At 41.9% G+C, this 24,034-nt stretch overlaps 1 protein-coding gene across 1 annotated transcript; it reads right to left on the bottom strand.

Moving 5' to 3' along the window:
• Positions 1 to 1,241: 1,241 nt before the first annotated feature.
• On the bottom strand, positions 1,242 to 23,004 carry yy1b (YY1 transcription factor b). Its single transcript, XM_084314597.1, has 5 exons — positions 22,369 to 23,004; positions 21,357 to 21,507; positions 12,048 to 12,108; positions 3,268 to 3,426; positions 1,242 to 2,445 (listed from the first exon to the last, which is right to left on the bottom strand). The coding sequence occupies exons 1-5, from the start codon at positions 22,913 to 22,915 to the stop codon at positions 2,263 to 2,265; spliced, it is 1,101 nt and encodes a 366-aa protein (XP_084170723.1). The 5' UTR covers positions 22,916 to 23,004; the 3' UTR covers positions 1,242 to 2,262.
• Positions 23,005 to 24,034: the final 1,030 nt, after the last annotated feature.

Consider the following 24,034-nt stretch of genomic DNA (forward strand, 5'->3'; position numbering starts at 1 on the left):
TAGCTCTTTATACTCTCCCCTGCCTTTGTCAATCAAAACAACCAATCGCGTGAATACATGCCCCCTACCCTATAGTATAGGCAAATGCATGGGCCCCCATGGAGGTGGACTTATGCTTGAGGGAGGTTTAAATCAAATAGACACATGCATGCATCATGCATAAATACACACACATCCATGCACGCACCAAGACACTAAACTGGCGGTTTGAACTCCAGTCACAGTATACCACGCCACCCTATATAGGTAGAGCTGACTCACCGTGGTTTGAATTCCAAACAGGACCATGCCCGCCAGCAGCGGCTCTGAATTATGCGGTGTTTAGAAGTCGACAAGACATCAAGAGTGCACTTGAGCTGAAATAATACTTGCCCTACTTTTGGCTTTTCTTCTGCCTCAAATCTATTGCACGTCCTCAAAAGGAATGAATGGGACAATGAGTTAACTATTGTCTATTGTGACAGCAAGAAACTCTTTAAACAGCGTTTCTAGACTATTTCAGCTGGACAGTTATAGGTACGCTATTTGATCATAAACGGCTGGAGTTGTTCAGCACCTTGGACAGCGCTCAACAATGGCCCCGGGTCCATACCACATTTCGCCGGTAGATGTCAGTAAAAAGCTGGTGTGAACGGAATTCAGGATGAGTGCAGCAGGATGAACCAGCATCAGGCCAAAAAGCCATTCCTGGAAGAAGGATCTTAGCAGGATGCTGAGGCAGGCAGTGTGAAAATCCTGCAGCACGAGCAGAAAAACAATGAAGTTGGTGTAAATCCTAATCAGCCGGCAGGGACTAGTTAAGGGCACTGTATGCAGGAGAGCAGAGGAATATCCACCAGGCGATTAACACTTTGATCAGATATATTATGTTTATCCAGTGCTACTAGCCTCTCCTTAAAGCAGGTTATCCCAGGAAATATACAGGGTGTACTAGGGCATATGGGAAGCAGCTAAAGATTGGAATATGATCTTATCCGGTTGCATTATTAATAACCTTCACCATTCAGCAACAAACCCTCACAAGGCCACCTCTTCAGGCTATCCCTCACCACTAAGGTAATATGATATGACATACTTGTGTTGGGACTAAATCTTGCCCTTGAACAGGTTATCATTACGGGAATCCAGTATTTTTCTATCCCATCAGGACCCATTGTTGAAATACCATTGTTTCTCACATACCTTCCACAAATAACACCACCCCTCAAATACACACACAAGCAAAACATTCCATCTTTTCCAACAGGCTTGGGATGACCCATTTTATTGTGGGCAATTGAGATACATGGGTGTAAATATAAACAAAGGAAGAGTTATGGCTGACGCCTGTACATTACATTCTAACAAATAAAGTGATGGTCACGCTGTCGATTTGATGTGTGTTCGATGTACTTCTACTGAGACGAGAGTACTTTTACATTATTCATTTATCCGCATGAAAAGAGTCCATAAAAAAAATAAGGATAAAGCAACTGGAAAACTAAAAAGTTTAATCGGTTAACACTTTAAATCACGCCTCTATGTCTACAATATTTTCAATACAGCCATACAATACAAGTATACAAGGTTATTTTGTGGTTAAGAGAAAATTACAACCAAGGTGGGGATGGAAAGGCAAACAAACATTTGAAATTTTTTTCCACTTCTGAAAACATAGACGTAGGTCGCTCACAACTGCTCTGAGGCCGTTCCTTACATTAGGTATAGATCTCATAATAACTCAGGAGAATAAAATAATAATAATAATAATAATAATAATAATCACATAGTCTTAGTAAACAGCCCAAAATAAGTGTACAATATGCACACTTGGAGAAGAAAAATAAAAAGAAGGAAAAATGACAAGTTATGCAGCGAAAATTAGATTAAAGTGAAAAGATGACCAATCGCTCTCTCCTTCTCTCGGCTCAGGGGGTGAAAAGAGGAGTCTCTGATGTTTGTCCATGAATCCCATCTTCTGGCAACAAAGTGCCACTGGAAACACAGAAGGATGTAGTGACAGGGGATGTGGGCATTCGAGTAGTCACTGTGTTCCTCAGCCAATACAGCAGCAGAAGAGGGGGGGGGGGGGGGGCTGGTAAAATGTCACCGTTTGTCAAGTCTTTTAATTTCTCTGGTTTAATCAAAAAGTCTCAATCCATGAGTTCATGTCCTCTTCAGAGTAGGTGTCTGGCTTTTGGATGAGATGCTTTCCTTTCTTCTTCCCTCCTTTCTTTTTGGGGATAAGTGGTTGGGGGGGAAACAGACACAGGAAAGGGCTTCTCATTGGTTGTTTTTGGCTTTGGCATGTGTGAGGATGTGGGACTTGAGGTTGGTGGACTGGGCGAACTTCTTATTGCAGCCGTCGAAGGGGCAGACGTACGGCCGGTCCCCGGTGTGGATCCTCACGTGCGTGCGCAGGTTGAAGTCCAGGGAGAACCTCTTCCCACAGCCCTCGAAGGTGCACTGAGGAGAGGCAGGAGGGGGACATGGTTAACCGCGGCGATACTGACCATCCATTTTCTGTTATTTTAACGCTTTAAATCATTTAAATTAATCTCCAAAATTAAAGCATCAACTTTGACAGCCCTAATAAATAAAAGGTTCCTACGGTAATCTTATTTTGCACAAGATATAATAATCAGTTGTTCACATTCATCCAGTTCTTCTCATCGGAATGATACCAATACAAATAAATTCATTCATTCATTTGAATAAAATAATCGGTCGACACGGATACCGTGGGCAATATAAACGCAAGGAATTCCATGATTAAACGTTTTTATAATACCGGTACTTAGTTTTCAAGTGTTCGTGCGTGAAAGGCCAATGTAAGTCAGCTTTATGCTTACTGTGGGAGGTTATTCACATTGCACAACCTCTTATCTACCAGTGAAGTGGCAACATGTGTGATAAGAGCAGGGATTCAGACCCACGAATCCACTATATCTAACGTTATCTCCATCTTAGCTTGATGGATCGAAGCACAGACAAACACACACGGACACAAGTGCAGCAACATTATGTTACTAACATTGTTAGAGCGGTTCTTCCTCGTTGGTAACATTATTGATAGCATTCGGAATCCTGTTAATTTTAGCCAACTTAATCATTTATTAGGCTATCTAACCCATTAACAAATGCAGCATGACTTATCATCATGTCCCAAAAGACAAATAAAAAGAAAAGGTACAGCTTCGGGACAATAGGATGCCGCTCATATAGTTTCTAAAGGGGAAAAAAAATTTAGAATATATTTCTGTCGTTTTGTAAGAGCAGTTGTTGTACCTGGAAGGGTTTCTCCCCCGTGTGAACGAGTTGGTGACGTTTGAGTTTAGAACTCTCCACAAAAGCCTTGCCACACTCGGCGCAGACGTGCACGCGGGGCCCGTGGGTGTGGAGATGCTTCCTCATGGCCGAGTTGTCCCTGAACATCTTGGTGCAGCCCTGGAGACCACAAGGAAAAGTGCAGCAGGGTAAATATGAGGAGGAAGGCATCCCTTCACATCATACAAACACATGGAGCTGAATGAGGCCTTGAATATTCTTACCACATTCTGCTACTTTTCAGTTAGCCTTTCCAGAAATTCTCAGTTTTACAGGCAGAATAAAAACATGGCAGACCCTGCCCATGTGGTGACAAGTAGGGGAGGGAATCACCCAGAGGCGCTCCCCGTTTAATATGATCACAATGCCAACACAATATGCTCATAAATGCCATTCTTAATACTTTTGCAGTGTTGTGGTTCTATAATGTGACCATACTGTGATCTGTTCGTTTGATTCGGTCTGTCAGCGGGCTGCAGTAACAGGCAGGCTTGCGCAGCGAGCTCCAGAAGTAATTGGAAGGCTACATATTTCACAGTGACTGAATGTCAAACGGTTGAGTTGACTAGGAGTGTGCGGTCCTCCCACTGCAGCGTCCCACAGTTTGGACAGATTAAGATGATTCTCACTAAAGATTCTACCCGACAGGGTTTTTCCTGGCTCAGAACGGGAATTCAACCGTAACAGTCTTGCACAGTTGGTATTTGCCCAAAGGGCAATTTATTTGACTATATGCATTTTGGTTGAATGCACAATGAATTATTGAGGACTTTGTCCTGCAGGTGGAAACATAAGCAGTTTTCATAACTCAAAATACCAATACATTTTTGGCCAATGTTTACAAATGTAAATAACTCTTCACAGCAACGGAACACATACAAAGTTCAGGTTTAAGAAAGTTTAGCTGACAGATGTATGAAACCCCCATGGTGTGGCTTTCAGTGGTGGGTCGATCCATTTGTTTACATTAGGACTACAGATTGCACCTGCTTCAAGATTATGTAGACATGTGATTTTTCTGCCCATATGCTGAACTGACAGGCTTGCAGAACTGCCAATATACAGTCAGGTCCATAAATATTTAGACATTGACACAATTTCCACAATTTAATTTAAGGGTATTTTAAATGTTAAGCTTTAATTTGAGGGTATTTACATCCAAATCAGGTGAACCGTGTAGGCATTACAACAGTTTCTACACGCTTTAAGGGACCAAAAGTAATTGGACAAACTTGACAATCAAACAAATTGGTTTTGACGCAGAGTTTCATCCCTGGTGATGCTCTGCCAGTCCTCTACAACAACTGTCTTCAGTTCCTGCTTGTTCTTGGGGCATTGTCCACAGCGTTGTCTTCGGCAAGTGAAATGCATGCTCAATTGGATTCAAGTCAGACTTGGCCATTGCATAACATTCCAATTCTTTGCCTTAAAAAAACTCTTTGGTTGCTTTCACAGTATGCTTTGGGTCATTGTCCATTTGCACTGTGAAGCGCCATCCAGCGAGTTCTGAAGCATTTGGCTGAATATGAGCAGATCATATTGCCCCGAAACACTTCAGAATTCATCCGGCTGCTTTTGTCAGCAGTCACATCATCAATAAATACAAGGGAACCAGTTCCATTGGCAGCCATACATGCCCACGCCATAACAGTACCACCACCATGCATCACAATGCTTAGTTCCTGTCCTTCTCCATACTCTTCTCTTCCCATCATTCTGGTATAAATTTATCTTTGTCTCATCCGTCCATAGGATGTACAGGCTTTTTAAGATGTGTTTTGGCTAAATCTAATCTGGTCTTCCCGTTTTTCAGGCTCACCAATGCTTTGTTTACATCTTGTGGTGAACCCTCTGTATTCACTTTGGCGAAGTCTTCTCTTGATTTGTTGACTTTGACACAGATATGCCTACCTCCTGGAGAGTGCTCTTAATCTGGCCAACTGTTGTGAAGGGGTTCTTCCCAAGGGAAAGAATTATTCTGTCATCCACCACAGTTGTTTTCTGTGGTCCTCCAGCTCTTTTGGTGTTGCTGAGCTCACCAGTGTGTTCTTTCTTTTTAAGAGTATACCAAGCAGTTGATTTGGCCACACCTAATGTTTTTGCCATCTCACTGATGGGTTTGTTTTGATTTTTCAGCCTAATGATGGCTTGCTTCACTGATAGTGACAGTTCTTTGGACTTCATATTGAGAGTTGACAGCAACAAATCCCAAATACCACACTTGAAATTAACTCTAGACCTTGTATCTGCTCCTTGTAAATGAAATAACGAGGGAATAACTCACACCAGGCAATGGAACAGCTGAGCAGCCAATTGTCTAATTACTTTTGGTCCCAAGCGGGAACCATATATAGAAATTGTTTTAATTCCTACACCGTTCACCTGATTTGGATGCAAATATCCTCACGTTAAAGCTGAAAGTCTGCACTTAAAGCAGATCAAATCCATTGGGGTGGTGTACAAAGCCAAAACGAAGAAAACTGTGTTGACTGTATCTCTTCCAAACTTGGACTTGGAACGCATTGCTTATTCAGGCCTTAGTTGGCTGGCATTTAAATATTCAGATAATATGAAGGGAAGAGGATTTATTTGAACTATGATTTATATATATATGGCCCCTCTGGAAGAATGTATACAAAAAATATGATATACTACTATATGCATGTATATATTATATATAACCTTATAAGAACCAATGGGTGGCCTGTGCACAGCTGTGCTCTCTATCCAGAGTGCAGCCAGAGCAAGAACAATACAACGTTTCAAGATCAAAGTAATCCATCAGCACACCAGGAGTGTTCAAATCCACTTTCATTTAACTCATAAAATACATTGGCAAGAACAACCTCCAAGAGCAAATTCTTTATTATGAATTACACTAAAGTGAATTTGCACTCCTGGTGTGCACTGGATTACTTTGATCTTGAAACAATATAAAACCATATATATATATATATATATATACACACACACACACATACACAGTATATATATATATAATATACATAGACACACACAAATATATATTGTTAATTGCCAATCTTAATGACAGATTTCATATTATTATTATTATTTCATAATCTCATAATTGTTCAAGGCATCAAAAAGACTGCGCCCACTGTGTGTAGAAAGGCCCAGTTATGCAAGGCTAGCACACCCATTGAACGTACACAAGCTAACCCCATAGGGTCTGAAAGCACCGCATTGAGAAATAAACAAATAGCTTGGAGGCGAAAATGGCCTTCAATAAAGTCAATTTGACTTGTCTCTCATGCGGCAATGAATTCATGGTGCTGTAATCGTATTAAAGTGTGAGAAAAGAGATTTTGTGCCCCTCTGTGTACTAACAACAGCAGCAAGGCACAGCTTGTGCATGAAGGCTATTCTAAACATTAATATAAAAACCCCTTGTCTGATTTCACACAGACAGCCTTGGTAATGGAGAAATTGTATTTTTCCTGTACTTTAATGTGATCCCAGCGCGAGGAATTCAATGCAGCATGAGAGACAAGACACCATCACATCCCCATGGTCAGTCAAATCGACTTTATCGACGACCGTTTTTGCCCGGCAAGCTATTAATTTATTTCTCAATGTGCCGCTTTCAGACCCAGTGGCGAGCTAGCTTCCATGGGCCTGACGTGTCAGGCAAGTGAGGCAACCCATGCTCCAGTTTTGTATGCGTGTTTTACTGCAGCCAAAAAACACCCTGCAGTGGGCTCCTTCTCCTTGCTGTTGAGCTTTTTGCAGTAAAACGGCAGGGACTGGTGAAAAAATACCCAGCGTCAACAAAGTGTCATATGCATGAACACACAGCCTGCCTGCCAGCCTCGCTCACACAGGTTATTAAGCTACTGACTGAATCCTACACTTTCATTCTTTAAACGCCTTTCACCTTCGCTACCATCTGGTAGCCTCCATGAAATTTATTTCTTGCTTCCTGTCCTGTGAAATTGTTTGTTTGGAAATTTCTTTCTTCCCCCAGATGAGATTCAGTTGTCAAATTGCTTGTGTGGATTGTTGCCTTTGTTCTGCCACAGTATTGTACATGGGGTGCCAGACACCCCCCCCACCCCCCCCCAAATCATTGAGAATTAGCTGGCTGGCCAAAACTGGCATGTTTACAGACATACCAATTAATGTGCATTTTCCCTGTAAATAAATCAAAACTAAATGCTAAGACACTGGGAATTTTGTTATGGTTTACAAATATGCTAATGCACTGATGAAGAATACAGTTTGGATATGTTGGATATGACCGGACTGGATCGGTTTGCATGGTAAGGTTCAATAATTGGTCACAGCTGCAAGCACTTTGTTGATTTTTTATGTTGAAAAATTGTGGAGATTGGGAAACTGGCAAATGTTACAGGGATTGGTTGAAGTCGGACTAACTCATAATTTTCTTGACTCTGGTGTGAAGGAGCTCACATTTGAGGGGCAAACCAACAATTTCCTATGAAGGAGAAACCTTGATACAGGTGCTTTTAGCATTATTTCACATCAAAAGACCGGTATAAGCTCCTGAAGCCAAACCTAAAAAAGCCCTATAAAGTCAATAAAATGTCATACTAGAAAATAAAAAAGGACCATTTCCACCAACATCATTTCACTTAACATCTTGATAAGGGATGTGCAAGAACATCCGTTTAGTCAGTCATTTTAAAATAACCGGATATCCTTAACACTTTGATTGCCTAAGGCTAAATTCATGATATACCATCCCTTGCCAGCTCTATTTGTCTATGGAAAAGTTCCCCTTCTTTGCAGGGCTATAACTTTTTAAATTCTATTGCTAAATTGCCATTATTAGGGCCCATTCAAGGTCCTATATGTATTGTTCATTGTGTAGCAACGTTAAACTTTTTCATTCACATATTCATAGTAAAATATGGTCTAAAGTATAAGTATGTTTTCATCTCTTTCTGCAGCTTTCTCCAGAACGTGATTTATAGCCCCAAATGCATTATATTGATGATGAAATACAGTTTGGTAGGAATCTGTGCGAGATCAAAAATTTCAATTGGACGTACTTCTAGAAGTTTCTACGTATCATCTGATGATGACCGGATGGGCGGGGGATCGTTTATAATTCCGTGGGCAGCGTTATATCATTAATCTAGTGTGGGTGATATGATCATCAGAGCAGTTTATATCGAACACGTTCAAAAATAACGCTGAATCTTACCGTATCTTCCTCGCGCCGTTGGACGATGAGCGTGGAACTGAAATATTCCTATTATGGGATGTAGAAATACGCTATCTATTTCCAGGTTGTATAATAGTATATACGTCCAAATCATGTTGTTTATCGAGTTATTGGCAACGGATCGCTATGTATTGTGTCGAGATCGAGTCCCGGGACCTATAGAGAGTGCCCGGAAGTAATATGGACGATCAGCACTTCAACCACATAACTTCCTGTTTGGCGCTTCTGCCGATCGGCCACCAGATGGCGCTCTTGAACCGCTAGAGGTTTGAGAGGAGCTCAGAACTGTGTGTGAAGGCTGCGGATGGAAAATATGATTCCGATCACAGATTTTTGAAATATTGATATTAAAGACGAGTTACGGCGTCCTCGGCAACTTGAGCATGGCGGGGAAGGACGCCTAAACACGTTTTCGGCACTTAAAGTGTTAACGGTTAATCAGTTTAAAATATTATTTTGTATAAATTGTATAGGGAGAATGTGTATACCGACGTCTTCGATTTAGAGCGGAGTAAATGTTTTCCGTCTAAATGACCATTTTTATCACAGCCACAGAAAGAATTTTCATCTACACTACCTCTCCTGAAAACACATATCTCAAGACCCTTCACTACACTAAGGCTGTCCCCGAAGCCTGTTTTTGGGATTCGAACTTCGTCAGGGTTTTACGAACGAACGTTCGAACCTTCGTTTTTAATTAAAAAAAATAATTTTTTTATATTTTTTAAAAAATATCCTCAAACTAAATCCTCAATTTGAATAAAGTGATTAATCTGATTAAATGAGTATATTTTTTTTATTAAATCAACTTTCTTTAATGAATATAACGTTTTTTTTAATACTATAATATTAGTGTAGCCTAATATTTATCTGAAACTGTGAAGAAAAACCACATTGGTTCAAACAGAATGAATAGACGCATAAAAAAAATATATATATATATATTTATTTTTTTAATTAAAAATTAAAAATTCGAATTTTGATTTAGAATTCTAATGATAACATAACGAATGAACGTTCGAACATTCAGGCTCAGCCTTACACTACACTGGGCCTCAGTTTGTAGTCGAGTTCTAACAGCGCTTGCCTGTGAAGTAGGCAATATGGTGGAAAACTGGTAAAATGTCAAAAAGATATTTGTTGAATCAACAGACTGGCGATTCTCAAAAGGACTGGCTGATCATGAATTATCAAAGGACATACAATACTGCCCGAGAGACACCCTGGGAATAAAGCTATGAAGCAGAACGAGACGGATGGCTCCATGGCTGTTTTGTGGGCTTTTGAATAAAATGGTATGCACGCTTTTCATTGCCATTCTCTGAGTAGTATTGATGATCAATAAGGATGATTGGTGACAAGCATATCACTGTAAACCCCACAGCTAGTGGGCGCTTGTGCAGTGTGGTGAAATGAGTACGGTCAATTATAAGTCCCATCGTTGTGGGCATAAGTGTTTACTTGTAGTCTCTGCCCATTCACAACTACCATGCAACCCTTGAATTAGCTAATTAAGACGGGGTCTGCACTATGGACATGAGTTGTATTCAGTTTTACTGTAAGTCGTGTAAGTAAGTGTTGCTACTAATGATGAGTGATTTAGTTAACTTGCAGACGCGCTGTATTTTTGGAGTTAACATTATGCACTAGCGAGCATTGTTGTGACGATGAGCAGCGTTGTATGGATGTCATCTGGCAACTTTAGATAGATGTGGATTGTCGTGTTGAGAGAGAGATCATTAGAAAGTGAAATGGGGGTCCTGGGGGAGGAAATGTCTTGTGGTGTCTGTAATATAATAAAGTTTTTATGTTCTGCATTTATTCTTTTTGTTATTCTATTGTCATTAGTACAATTATTGTCCTGTGAAGTCCTGTTTATTATTATTATTATTATTATTATTATTATTATTATTATTATTATTATTATTATTATTATTATTATTATTATTATTATTATTATTATTATTATTATTATTATGTTATATTTCATGTAAAAGAAAAGAAAGAAAATTCAAAAATTTGATTAAAAAAAAGAAAACAAGCTTTGATTAGCTCAGCTCTTCCGTTAAAATTGGATGCATACCGACATAACCAGATAGTGCATCACTCTCTTAGAATCTGGATACAATGTAGGAAAAGGTTCGGTCTACAATCAATGTCGTCTCGGGCACCAATCCCTTGCAATCATATGTTCCCACCGTCCCTATTGGACTCTGCTTTTAAGATCTGGAGCAATAAGGGTATATCTAGTTTTAAAGATCTGTATATTGACAATGTTTTTGCCTCATTTACTCAGCTGACTCAAAAGCACGACATCCCCCGGACTAATTTCTTCCGCTATATGCAAATTCGTGACTTTGTACGCAACAGATATCCTACATTTCCCAACTTGCCTGAAAAAACAACTTTAGATGAATTTCTAGATGTTAATGTATATAGAAGGGGAGCGATTGGAGTATTGTATGATATATTGTCGACCCTATATTCCCCCTCTCTCACTATTATCAAATCACATTGGGAGGATGATCTGTCTGTAGAATTTTCGGATGAACAATGGCAATCTATTCTCCGGAATGTTCACTCTTCCTCAATATGTGCCAGACATGGGCTCATACAGTTTAAGGTGCTACACCGTCTACATTTCTCAAAGGAGAAGTTGGCTAAGTTTTATCCAGGGACAGATCCTTTGTGCAATAGGTGCAAGACGATGACGGGTTCTCTCGTTCATACATTCTGGACGTGTCCAAATCTATATAATTATTGGACATCTATATTTGATACTTTTTCTGCAATATTTGGAACCAAAATTGACCCTTCCCCTATAATTGCAATCTTTGGAGTGGCACCAGAGGATATACCTATTCACATAAAACACTAGAAAATCATTGCTTTTTCTACTTTAATTGCTAGGCGTGTAATACTTATGATGTGGAAGCAGGAGGCCTCTCCCACACATGTTCAATGGACCAGAGATGTAATGGGGTTCCTGCACTTGGAAAAGATGAGATGCACCTTAGGAGGCTCTACGGATAGATTCTATAAGACATGGCAACCCTTTTTGACGTATATGGAGAATGAAAGGTTGGGTACACTCCCATAGTGGAATCTATGAGACTATGTTGGGACCTCGGAGCAAGTTGAAGATGTGAATGTGTTTTTGTTTCGTTATGTTTGCATTTTCTGTTAGTTTAGTGTTTGCCTAATGTGAGTCTGAGTTGAATCTGGGAGGGGGGGGGATGGGCTGGTGGGAGGGAACTGGTGGGGGGATGGGCTGGTGGGAGGGAGAGGGAGTGGGGGTGGGGGGGAAGAACCAAAATGGATGATTCTATATTTTGACACTGACCATATCATGTATGTATCCATGCTGGTTGAAAATGAAAATAAAATTATCAAAAAAAAAAAAAACAGTGAAATGGGCAGATTGTGCGCACGGCAGACCACTTGGTTAATGCCAATGGAGCCGGCTTTCAAAATAACCGCTACGCACATCCCTAATTCAAGTTGCCCAATGGACCAAAAACACGGGACTCACTTTGTGAGGGCAGGCTATCGTCCTGGGAGCATCGTCCTCTTTGATTTTCCTTGGCTTCATCCTGTAAAAACACACATCAGACACAGCTTGAAATTTGACACCCGCCGAGAAGACACACACACGGCACCCCATTAAAGAAGATGTCCGGGTACTCTACCATCACAATCCATCCCATGTCAATAGCCAGTGGGAGCCAGTGACTCGACTCGCTCACTCATGTGTTCTGTGAAGTTGACTCGAGAGTAACTCTGTTTCAAAATGTGATTTGTGCGTTTATCTGGCTCTGTGGAGCGCAGCGAGTTAGACCGACCTTTGGAATAGAAAAGACATGTTCTAACGACGGTAACATGAGCCTGTTGACAGCGCATTTGGAGAAGGCTGCATAGGCCATCTGGTCATTCTGGGAAATGCAACAAGGGCCACTCCACATTTGGTCTAATCTGGGATGTCACTTGCCAGAGATGTTTCACCGACAATAGATAAGTGGGCTGGTAGAGGCATGAACTACCATGGCCAAATGATCAGACTCTGCACTAGCCATTAACTACTAGGTTGCTTTTGGCAGGTGAAAATGTTTAAACCCTGGATAATTCAAATCCAGCAGGACGTGTGAATATTAAAGGCAACCAACTTGTGTTCGGCTTTTCTCTGATTGGCCGCGACCCCCCGCCCCCACGCGCAGGCAAGCGGCAGTCGTCCCACGTCCCAAATGAAATCCAAGGAGCAAGCGAGCGGCAGCGCGGGCAACCAACTTGTGTACCAACCAACTTGTGTTCGCTGTTCCAACCAACTTGTGTTCAGCTGCGGTAGCAGTGGAGCGCTATGAAATGCGCTGAACTAGAAAGCGTAACGTTATTATGTTTCGCGTTTTTAACAACCAACTACCAGATTCACTCGTACCAGATTCACTCGTGTATAAACAAAGCCCATACAGTTATGAAATGCGCTGAACTAGAAAGCGTAACGTTATTATGTTACGCGTTTTTAACAACCAACTACCAGATTCACTCGTCACTGTACATCACTTCAGCTCCAGCAGCAGCGGGCTCCGTTGTAGGAAGCCCTTCAATGACAGCGCTCTCATATTTTGCGAATGCATAAACTATATCTTAAATTATGGCTATGTGTCTAATATGGCTGTCGCTTATCAATGACTTCGCGACAGCCATATTAGACACATCGCCATAATTTAAGATATAGTTTATGCATTCGCAAATATGAGAGCTCTGTCATTGAAGTGGGTGGTGGCACTAACAGTAGCGATTTTTATTGTTTTGTCATGAACAAACATAATCCCAACATAGATAGGAGGTGTACTGTATGTCAAATGTCGGTCATGTGGTGGAAGAGTTTAGTACAGTCACACAACAGAACACCAGTGTTTCTAGTAGATATGTTTATTAATATAAATAAACACCTCTGTCTGAACTGGTTCGACCAGCGCGTTGGTTCGACCAGCGCTTCTGCCGCGTCTCTCAGCGGAAAAGGGCGTGTGCTAGGGCGGTCACGTGGCCAATCAGAGAAACGCTGAACGAAAAGCTGAACACAAGTTGGTTGCCTTTAATATTCACGCCACCAGCGTACACAAACTGCCAGGAGACCGTAGCCTTAACGATGTCTCTTCCAGTATTTGAAGTGTTCTGTAATTGACTGGAAGTAGATTAAAGTAAGTCAGGTTATTTGTAAGCAAAAACAGCTCATCCAACAACCTACTAATAGACCTGTGAGCGTTGCTAATTAGCGTTCCTCTTCAAAGCCTCCAGCTTGCAGTAGTAAACACACTGAATAAATGCCAGTGCATAGCTCTGTCCAAGCACACACCTTGAGATTTTACACAATAAACATGTTTCCATCAATATGGCCTAATTGCAATATGTGACATTATGATTCAAGAGCCCAGTCTACCTACCTAACAGATTGTGTCCTCTTTTTTTCCCCTTTATTTACCAGGGTAGGTTCTCGAAGCACAGGTGCTCTTTTTCAGCAACACCCTGCTTCACATTCACACAGTTCCATTCACACCTGGGAGCTGCCCTGTACAACCACAGTCTGACACTGTAGGCCACTGAGCAGCTCCACTGGAGCAGTTGGGGGTTAAGTGCCTTGCTCAAGGGCACTTCAGCGGTTGGTGTTGAGGGACGGGAAAGGGTTATTCACGTCTCGATTTTTCCTGCTGGTCTGGGGGATCAAACCAACAACCTTCCACTCACAAACCAGCTTCTATCCTCTAGGCCAGCGGTTCCCAAACTTTTTTGGCCGTGCACCCCCGGTCACCTCCCGACCTAGCTGACGCACCCCCCAATGGGTTTCTGTTAGAAAAAATTGTTGCTGGTCTCCGTGCACAGATGAAGCACACCTGTGTCAGACACGCCCGAGACATTATTGTTTATTATTATTATTAAAACGTAAATTTTTTATTAAAACGTTTCTTGAATTTCATGATTTACACAGTGAAAATCCCCATTTGAAATAATGTATATTAGTTATATTTATTAGGCATAAAAAAAATATTGTTTGGTTCCTGTTGGTTGTCAGTTAAGTAGGTAGGGAATTTATTTAATTTAATTTTTTATTTTATCTCTTCCCACGGCGACTATGGATAGGGAATTTCTTTATTTAATTAAAATGTTCACGACAACATGGATGCATGTACTCTGCCAGCATGTTTAATATCCATAATACTAAAGGTTTGACTAAGAAATGTTATTGTAAAATAAAAATAAAAATGATTTACCACCATTAGCCTCTTCATGTCACGCACCACCACAGTTTGGAAACCACTGCTCTAGGCCACTCCTGCAGCGCTCCACATACGTTTCTTACATTTGTATGTATATTACAATGTATGCCTCTATACGTTTCTCTGGCTGGTGCTCTACCATTCCTCAGATCCAGAAAATAAATATGCATGAAGGTTGGATTGAATATAGCATTTAAAACTATTTTAGTTATAGATGTTATGGATATGCTGGACTGCCACATAAGACTTTATTGTACTGTATCGCACAGCTCCAGGACAGCAGCAGCCCAATTCTGAATTGAATTCCCCGACAGTCGATCTTATCCAAAAGGAGGGAAGAAGCTTAAGTTTTTAAATGGGACACTTTGCAGCTCTAGGACATAATACACTGCACTGTGAAATGGATGAATGAGAGTCAGAGGCTGCTCATCATGTTATTCCCTCCATGCTGTTATACAACGTGTATCTACAACATATAGAGAAACATGTGCTAACTGCTTGCGACAGTCCAAATCTAATTAATGCAAGAGCATTATGGTTCTATTATTTCACACATAATATTGTCAACATTTTAAAATGTTTTCTGACAAAGAGAAACACAGCCAGACACCTGCTGGCAAGGATTATATATATATTTTATTTTTTATTTTTTAATTATAACAAACTAAATTAATTCTAACTAAAGTTTCCTTAATTCTGGTTACGTCCATCCGTATGTGTCAGAACTACTTATTTGTCGATTTGAAAATAAAACACACAAGTAAATCAGCACCTGTCAACGCTCGCCAAAATATACATTGAAATGTTTTTCATACTTAAATTGTCTGGCTTTGCTGCACCTGAATGAAAATGTATGGTGTGTGTTAGGGGTGCACCGATATGAAAATTGGCCACCGATACCGATTGTCCAACTAACACAATCGGCCGATACCGATACCGATACTTGTGGCAAAAAATAAGTTTTAAATTTTTTTTAATATTTTTTAATTTTTTAATGAAACTACTGTATATTTGTATGTGTATGTTTGTATTTGTAGGCCTCTTTACTTACTTAAAAAAAGGAAACATCAAGAAATATGTTTATGGTATCACTGATCCCTCTCCCAGTATCGTCTGGCGGCCTGCAGAGGGATACTATTTTCTCAACCAGAGCTTTCAACCAATGCAATGGAACCATTCTGGCGGCCTGCAGCGGGATACTATTCTCTCAACCAGAGCTTTCAACCAATGCAATGGAACCATTTTGATTGACAGTCGATTCGGCCAATTACGCCACACCGCTAGCACCCACCTCCTGCTGTTCTTACCACCAATCGGCAAGCGTTTATTCATTTTCTACTTCGGGGCATGCCGCCATTGATCTGCTTGAGAGAATGCGAGTCAAACTCAGAACCACAACAAGCTAATACGTTAGCTGCCCGGCAGTGCCCGCCGACCAGCGCGCTCCACAGGATGGCTAAACGAGACACAATGATTTTACGGCAACAAATGTTATAATAAAACAAAGCCTTTCTATACATTTGTCTGGTTGGAAACTTTATTAACAGATTGCAGAATGTGTAGTTGGGTACGGAATGAGCAACGGAATGGAACCGAGCTATGAACGGCTTGCTTGCTATCTTCGGGTAAATACTATGCTGATGTAATTGAACGTGTAACTAACTATATAACGTTAATGCCACAAAACGAATGTTTGTGTCATTTTAACAGCAGATACTTTCTTAAATGCCATCCTCCCGACAGAGCGGTGTTGATGGGGAGCTCTGATGGGTTCGCTTGGTTGTGTTATTAGCATTGAACAGCTAACCGAAAGCTAGCGTTAACTAATGTTAAAGGTTTAGCCATAACGTTACGTTGGCTAAAGTTGGGGCTATTCATAATCCAGCAATAATGGCTGCAGACCTGCAAGCAAAGTACAGCAAGTTGGCAAAGGAGTATTCCAACGTAAATCACATTTAACTTTAAATCACCAGTAACGTTAGTCTTCTGCCTCCCGGCTATGAACGGACTCGGAGTAATGCCTTGCTGCTATGGGTAATAATAATATGCTGATGTTATTGTCCGTGTAACACTAACTATATAACGTTAATGCCACAAAACGAATGCCTTGTTAATCATAAATAGTAACTTTGATGCAGTAGCTTGTGTGTGTGTGTGGGGGACGGCGGGCGTTGTGCAGGTAGGTCGCGAGTGAATTTTTATTTTTTTGCCTTTTGACGCTACACAAATTGATGGTTAGTTATCGGCGACTGCTATCGGCACATTTGAGCTTATCGGCCGATAGGCCGATAGCAGTCAACAAGGCACTTATCGGCCGATACCGATACCCGACCGATATATCGGTGCACCCCTAGTGTGTGTGTGTGTGTGAAATGCAAATCACAGGTAGAGGTAAAACTAGAGAAAATGTGAGATCATGCCTACTTTTAGTGGCCTAAATGACCAGCAACATGTCTATGAATGATAACACTGTGGGATGGGTAGCAGCCGGGACAGGATGAGACTGCAAGCCGCAAGGAGAAGTTCATGCATAAACGACTAAACAATAATTGTGTGTTGTGTATCACATCGATCAAGCATGATGAACTAAACAAAGTGGGCTTATTAGTATTGTGGGAATTAACAGTCTCCTTGAATTGTGTCACCACAGAAGATCCAGCAGTATTTTGTTAAAAGTACTCAAATGTAAATTGTTATGCATCAGGCACGGTTATTTGATTGTGTGCGTGTAGTACACGCATATCTCGCCAACTAAAAGGCTGAGGTAGATGAAACGTTGGGACAGGGATGTGGCTTGTGCAATACTTCTCAAACCGGTCAACGATAAGTATCCTATTTGAATTGATTTCAATCGTTGTCCATTCAAATAGATATTCAGTATAAAGTTACACCTTTTGAACACAAGAGGGCAATACTACACAGGTTCGCTGCTCAAGAGCCTCAGGGAATCAGCTCTCTGGCCCCTGTTTACAACATGGAAATGCCACAGTGAACCTATTGTCGTTGCTATACCTATGAATTAAAAACAGTTACGCATTAATCAAATTGCCATCATTGTCAATTGAAATAAGCCCTGCGCCCTCATGATTGGAACCTGTTTCTAACATACTTCCTATCACCTCTCAAATGCTTCCCGACATCCTCCCCATCACCCTTCTGATGCTTCCTATTACAGTCTAGTGTTAGCATGCTAATGCTAATTATTATAATTAGAGTAGTCATTGTGTTTGTTAGCATTAGCTATTAACTATACAGAGAGCGCTCAGTGTTTATGTATTCTGCATGCCGCCTGGTGGAGATCTGCGCTCTACAGTGCGCACCCATCTAGTTAAATTGAGTAACAGATTGAGCTATTACTGGAGGGAAAGCGTTCACATTAAGCCACTTTCTCTTCCAACCCTGGTCCGACAGAAACAATTACGTGAGCCAGGAGAAGTTCAGTGTGGCACTTATTCCCTCAGCCTGTAAAACCTAACGAGGCATATAGAATTGTAATGTGCTGCAGAAACACTGCAGACTGAGTCTTAAGATGTATCATAAGCAAGCATTCGTGTTATGACGCTGGCAGGAGGACATCTTAGTTGATTCGACTGAAGTGGCTACCCGAAGATGTGTGCAACCAAATGCGCTGCCGGCAATGCGGTCAGTCTGATATATTATATATATTTCAATTTATTTGTATATACGGCTTTGGCCTACTATATCACTGCTAGCCTAGGCTACTTGTTGCTGCTGGGAGAGGTGCCTCACAAGAGTGCAGCAAGATTTTAAGAGCCGGCAATAAATCGACAAGAACTGTCAAATGTGTGGTGTCATTTTTACGATGGATAGACAAAGAATGAATGGGTTAAACCAACGTTGCGCTTGGCCACGTCCCTTCTTGGAATAGGCAATGACCCCATGGGTTTATTAATATTTAGTCATTTAGCTGACGCTTTTATCCAAAGCTACTTATAAGTTGTGTACAACAGGGCAGCAGGAAGGGTACAACTCTGGCAGCCAAGTAACAATGTTCACCAAACAGTGTTCAACTTGGGTGCGACAGTCTTGAGTGCATACCAGGTAGTAATATAGGGTTGACTTTGAAATTATTTTATAGGCATGATTCCTTACACCACAATTTGTAATGATGACTGGACTAAGGGTAGAGGAGTTAGACAGCCGTGTGCTACACAACACAGCATTTTATCAGTTAACGGCAGCCATGTAATTTATCTGAGTAAATACATTTGATGCCGACTGGTCCAAAAAGGCTGCTGCATTGACACCCCTCCAATTATGACAGTGAGACTGGTGTTTATTTGCAGTAGCGTGCGACTGCCAGTCATAGTTAATTATGTTTCCATGTGTAAGCAGTTATATGCTGCTCACTGCTGAGTTAGCATACCTGCTGCTGAAATAGTGTCAAACACATCCGTCTGCTGTCGTTTTTCATATTGCACTACACTTCATTGTTGTTGTTCATCTCGAGCATCCTCAGTTGTGTAAGCCAGGTGTTATAAAAGTACTGTAAGCTTGAAAGGTCTTCATTCTATTTGGTTGAATTGCATAGCATCATTCCTTTGCATTGTTGAATCGTATCACGTTGTGTTGAATTAAATAGTGTTGAATCGTACCACAGCGGTAGTTCCTGCGTGTGTATCTTTAATGTATTGGGTCGTTTGCACTGTCGAGATACACGTCCCATCGGCCTCCGACAAGAAATGCACAACCCTACTGTCACGTCAGTGACACACAACATGGACTCCCTGTCACTGTAATCAATGAGAGGTGCTTCACCTCGGAGCACAAGTCTAGTATGTCTATCCGGAACACCGGATCCTATGTTTATTCGAGCGGCCCATACTCAGTTGTTTTCTGTCGTAACTGGAAACAAACAATCATGGTTGGTGAACCAGGTAATATGTTGTGCCGTGCTCCACCTCGGCAACAAACCATGCTCAGTGGAGCCCATGCGAGTTCCATGCAGCCTCCTGTCATGGTAGAGATTGGGCTCAAATTTGCTCCGAGGCATTTACACACATAAATCTGTAATTGTGGAAAATTGTATGTCATGTACCATCTTATATCGAGTAGCCTAGTTATAGCATGTGGTGGTGACATATCAATTGTCTGAAAATTATACCTTCATTATATTATGTCCTAGAACTTGAAAGTAGGGCTGGGCGATAAAACGATAACGATAACTATCGCGATAAATTATTTCCTCGAAATAAACATGAAACGTGGTCGCAAAGTTTCGATATATCGATTTTCCAAGCTTGGATATGAGCACACGCACTAACAACCAATCGGTGAAGGAGATGGCCGATAGAGGAAGGAGACCCGGAAGGAGGTAGGACTCGGTAAACAAGGCTGGCTATGGCTAATTAGCTTGCACGCCGCTATTTCACAGGTTACCTGCCGAGTTGGTGTGTGTTTTGAATTCTGAGGGTAACTGTTATAGTAGTGTGGGGTATACGGTGGACGTCGTTGCAATGAATTGGGCGGAACAGAGTATTTTAGGGTCATTTTTTAGTACATTGTCATGAAATACTCCGCTTGGAAACGGGGCTGGCTATGGCTAATTAGCTTGCACGCCGCTATTTCACAGGTTACCTGCCGAGTTGGTGTGTGTTTTGAATTCTGAGGGTAACTGTTATAGTAGTGTGGGGTATACGGTGGACGTCGTTGCAATGAATTGGGCGGAACAGAGTATTTTAGGGTCATTTTTGAGTCATGAGATACTCCGCTTGAGATACTCCGCTCTGCTAACGTGCGCGGACTGATGACGACATCAATTCGACTCTCGAGACATTCACAGCAGCAAAACAAGTCAGCCCGCGTATCGGCGCCGGGCATAATAAGTTAATTAAACTTGACAGACATTATATCGACGATAATTATCGATATCGAGTTATATGAAAATAATTTTATAATTTTATCGCGATAACGTTTTTGGTCATATCGCCCAGCCCTACTTGAAAGCAAAACTTGGGAGCCCTGTTTCACGTTATTATTCATTACCACATAGACTCTTCTAAGTAGCTTGGGTTCCTGCTTCACATTGTTATTTATTACATTTACCACATACACGACTTCTGAGTAGCATGTGAACATAGCCTGTGCCTTGTTGTGAACAATAATCTGTTTATCTTACAATGAGTATTTGTACTTAATTAACATGTTATATATATATATAAACAAAAAAAAACTCTGAACATTAAACAATGTTTTTTCTGAAGTCCCCCCTCCCCCACTCCCAAGCTGACCACTAGGAGGTGTGCACCGGGTGCATTATCTTAACAAGCATCTAACTGGCATAGAACTAAAGGTGGCATCTAAATGACCAACTGTGTGCAGTGCACTGGTTGGGAGTCAGTAATGACTTGTATTTGTTTATTTGACTTGAGCCAAACATGGTAATAATAAGTAACCATTGGTATGCAAGCTTAATATGTGCGTTTACCCTGGGTCTGTCAGACTTCTCTTGACTGCGATTCTTCACGTTAACTTGTGTGTGTTTTTGTTTTAAATAAACAGACGTGTTAGTAGCAATAGATCCCCCAATAATCATTCACATATCTCACCTGGCGAACTCGGCCAGCTGTTTGGGGTCCGAGAGGTCTATGCCCGGGATGCCGCCAGGGGGCAGCTTCTTCCCCGTCATGTATTCAGAGTAGTCTGGAGGAGAGTTCTCTCCGATGATCTGTTCTTCCACCACTGACTCATGGTCAATGTCTTTATGGTCATCTAGAACACATTGTAGACACTGAACCGATAACACATGGACATTTTCCTAGCTACAACTCTATGGGGACAGGGATAGTAGTAGTAGCCTCGGCTGTGACTTTTAGTAGCCTCGGCTATGGCTTCCTTGGCTATACGAAGCAATCGTTGTCATATTTAGCTTTAGATTTATTAAAATGTATTGTTAAAGGCTACTCTGCATTCCTGCTTGACGGGTGCACGTCGAGGCGTTCTGGTAATAGCAGTTGAACTGGGCTCACTTGGGAATCGTGATGAATGTATTTTGATTATTACTAGAATTGCGTTACAGCTACTACAGACCCATCGCGCTATTGAGAGGCGACATCATGTGATTACTTCCATCGCCACTGGACATAATAATAACCAATACATATGGTTCCCTTGCGAAATTATTATCACTTATTTACATCCCAGACATGCCCCAGTGATGGTGTTATTAAAGCCAGAGCCCCGTGTTGTTTATGTGCGCCACAGTGTGCGGCCTACTGCTCTCTGTCTGCCGCCGAGGCGCCGCCGCCATCTCTCTCTGCTGACCGAGCCGTCGCCATGTTGTCGGGCCGCCGCCATACTTACTAGTCTCGGGGAATATGGCGGCGCCCAGCGACACATAAAACATGGCCTCCCTTCAAAACAAAAACATTTCAATCTGCTAAAGCTGCCTCTCTGCATCGAAAACTTAGCAATATTTGTGCACTTGACGACGGCGCGACGGACTAGTGCAGGAAGTAGTGTGGTGCAGCAGGACAACGCCCTGCAACAAGGCCTCAGTGTCGGTGCTAAACACCCAGACACTGGGGCTGCTGACAACACAACCAGGCTAGCGTTACTTACCCGAGGCCCACATCGTAACAGAGAACTCCCCCTCCAGTGTCTTTATCTGCACCTGCTTCTGTTCCCATTTTCTACCACTAGCCTCCGCACCGCTCAGATAGCTCTTTTTGCCCGCTTTCTTCCCCCCGCCGCCGCCGGCTCTCTTCATCCGCCCCACCGAGCTCTTCCCGGCCACGGTCACCAGAGTCTGCTCGATGTACTCGTCCTCCACACCGGGAGCAGGCACGGGGATGAGGATCTGATCCTCGAAACTCCCGTCTGCGTGCATGTCCGAATCATCATCCCCCCCGACAACCTCCTCTCTCGTCTGCACCAAGATCACCTCTTGGTGGTGGTGGTGGTGATGGTGGTGGTGGTGCATCGGGTCGTCTGTGACCAGCGGCTGGAGTGCGATCATGGGCTGATCGTCGTCGTCCTCCTCCCCGACCACCGTGGTCTCGATCGTTTCCACCGGTATCGTCTCCACCTCGATCTCGTGGAGTTCCACTATTTCGGCCGGCATCTCCGAGCCGTCCGCCTCGATATACAGTGTGTCTCCCGATGCCATATTGAATTCCGCCAGCTTGCCTTTGTCATTCACGCCGCGCTGTGCTCGTTTTGCCCCACAAACACACCCCCTGTTCCAGCTTCTGTTCTCCCTCTTCGACGATAACAACTCTCCACTCCGTCCCACACCAGCTCTCGTCGTCACTATGGTCTCACGTCAACTATCGCGAGATCTGGCGGTCATATACCATAATTATACCCGGGGTCCCCTCTTATTTATATGCTAATGAATGCTATGGAAATGCTGCCACATTTTCACTATTCAGAGTATATGAGTATGGTGGAGAAACAATGCCACCTCCTTGCCTCTGTGTATCCGGAAAGCACTAAGCACAAGAACAACATTTTACCACAGACCTTTTACTTTTATGAATTGAAAATGGGGGACCCTGATGTAAACAAGACGGAAGTCTTTCTCTGGTCTGCATACCCTTAACAATTGTGTGTATTGAGCTATACTGTATTGTAACCATTCTACAATCTGTTAATACAGTTTTCAATCAATCAATCAATCAATCAATCAATCAATCAATCAATCAATACTATTACAAATTATATTATATCTGGGTTCCCTCTGGGTGGTGTTGTGTTATCAACATGCCACATTTTGACTTTTATTTGATGCATGAGGGTGATGATAATGTGTTTTACCTCCTTTATATCTCAAAATCACAAACAAATATTTTATAGGCTATATTGGCTATATACAAATGTGTCGAATAACTTTAGCCTATACCTAGAGACATGTGCATTTTTTGCTATTGTGCATTTGATTACTGGTCACTGGGCAATATTTTGATTACTAGTCACTGGTCACTGTCCTCCAGATGGCAGCATAGACAGGTCAATTGTGGCCCAGTTCGTCCTGCTTTAGACATCAGCACGACTACTGTATGCTACAGTATGTACTGTAATAGAACTCTTTGCTAAGAGTGGCTCTAATTAGGGCCTTTTTATGCTTTTGTCAGGACAAACTTGCTCCACATAACCGTCAGATCATTGTAGGCTTTGGGGGATTGCTACTTCCAAAAGGTCTGGGGTGTAAACGGCACACCTTGCATTACACAAGGCATTCACAAGGCACACAAGGCATTCTTACAACAAGCATTCTGAATGTCAG

The sequence above is a fragment of the Notolepis coatsorum genome, assembly GCF_963971535.1.
Source record: "Notolepis coatsorum genome assembly, chromosome: 5".
NCBI classification, from domain to species: domain Eukaryota; kingdom Metazoa; phylum Chordata; class Actinopteri; order Aulopiformes; family Paralepididae; genus Notolepis; species Notolepis coatsorum.

Bases quoted from the DNA above. Each gene is read 5' to 3' on its own strand.
- yy1b (XM_084314597.1), bottom strand. From the start codon at position 22,915: ATGGCATCGGGAGACACACTGTATATCGAGGCGGACGGCTCGGAGATG. The intron at 21,508-22,368 runs GTAAGTAACGCT...ATGACCATAAAG, and splicing joins TGTTACGATGTGGGCCTCGG to ACATTGACCATGAGTCAGTG. The intron at 12,109-21,356 runs GTGAGATATGTG...GTGTTTTTACAG, and splicing joins CAGCTGGCCGAGTTCGCCAG to GATGAAGCCAAGGAAAATCA.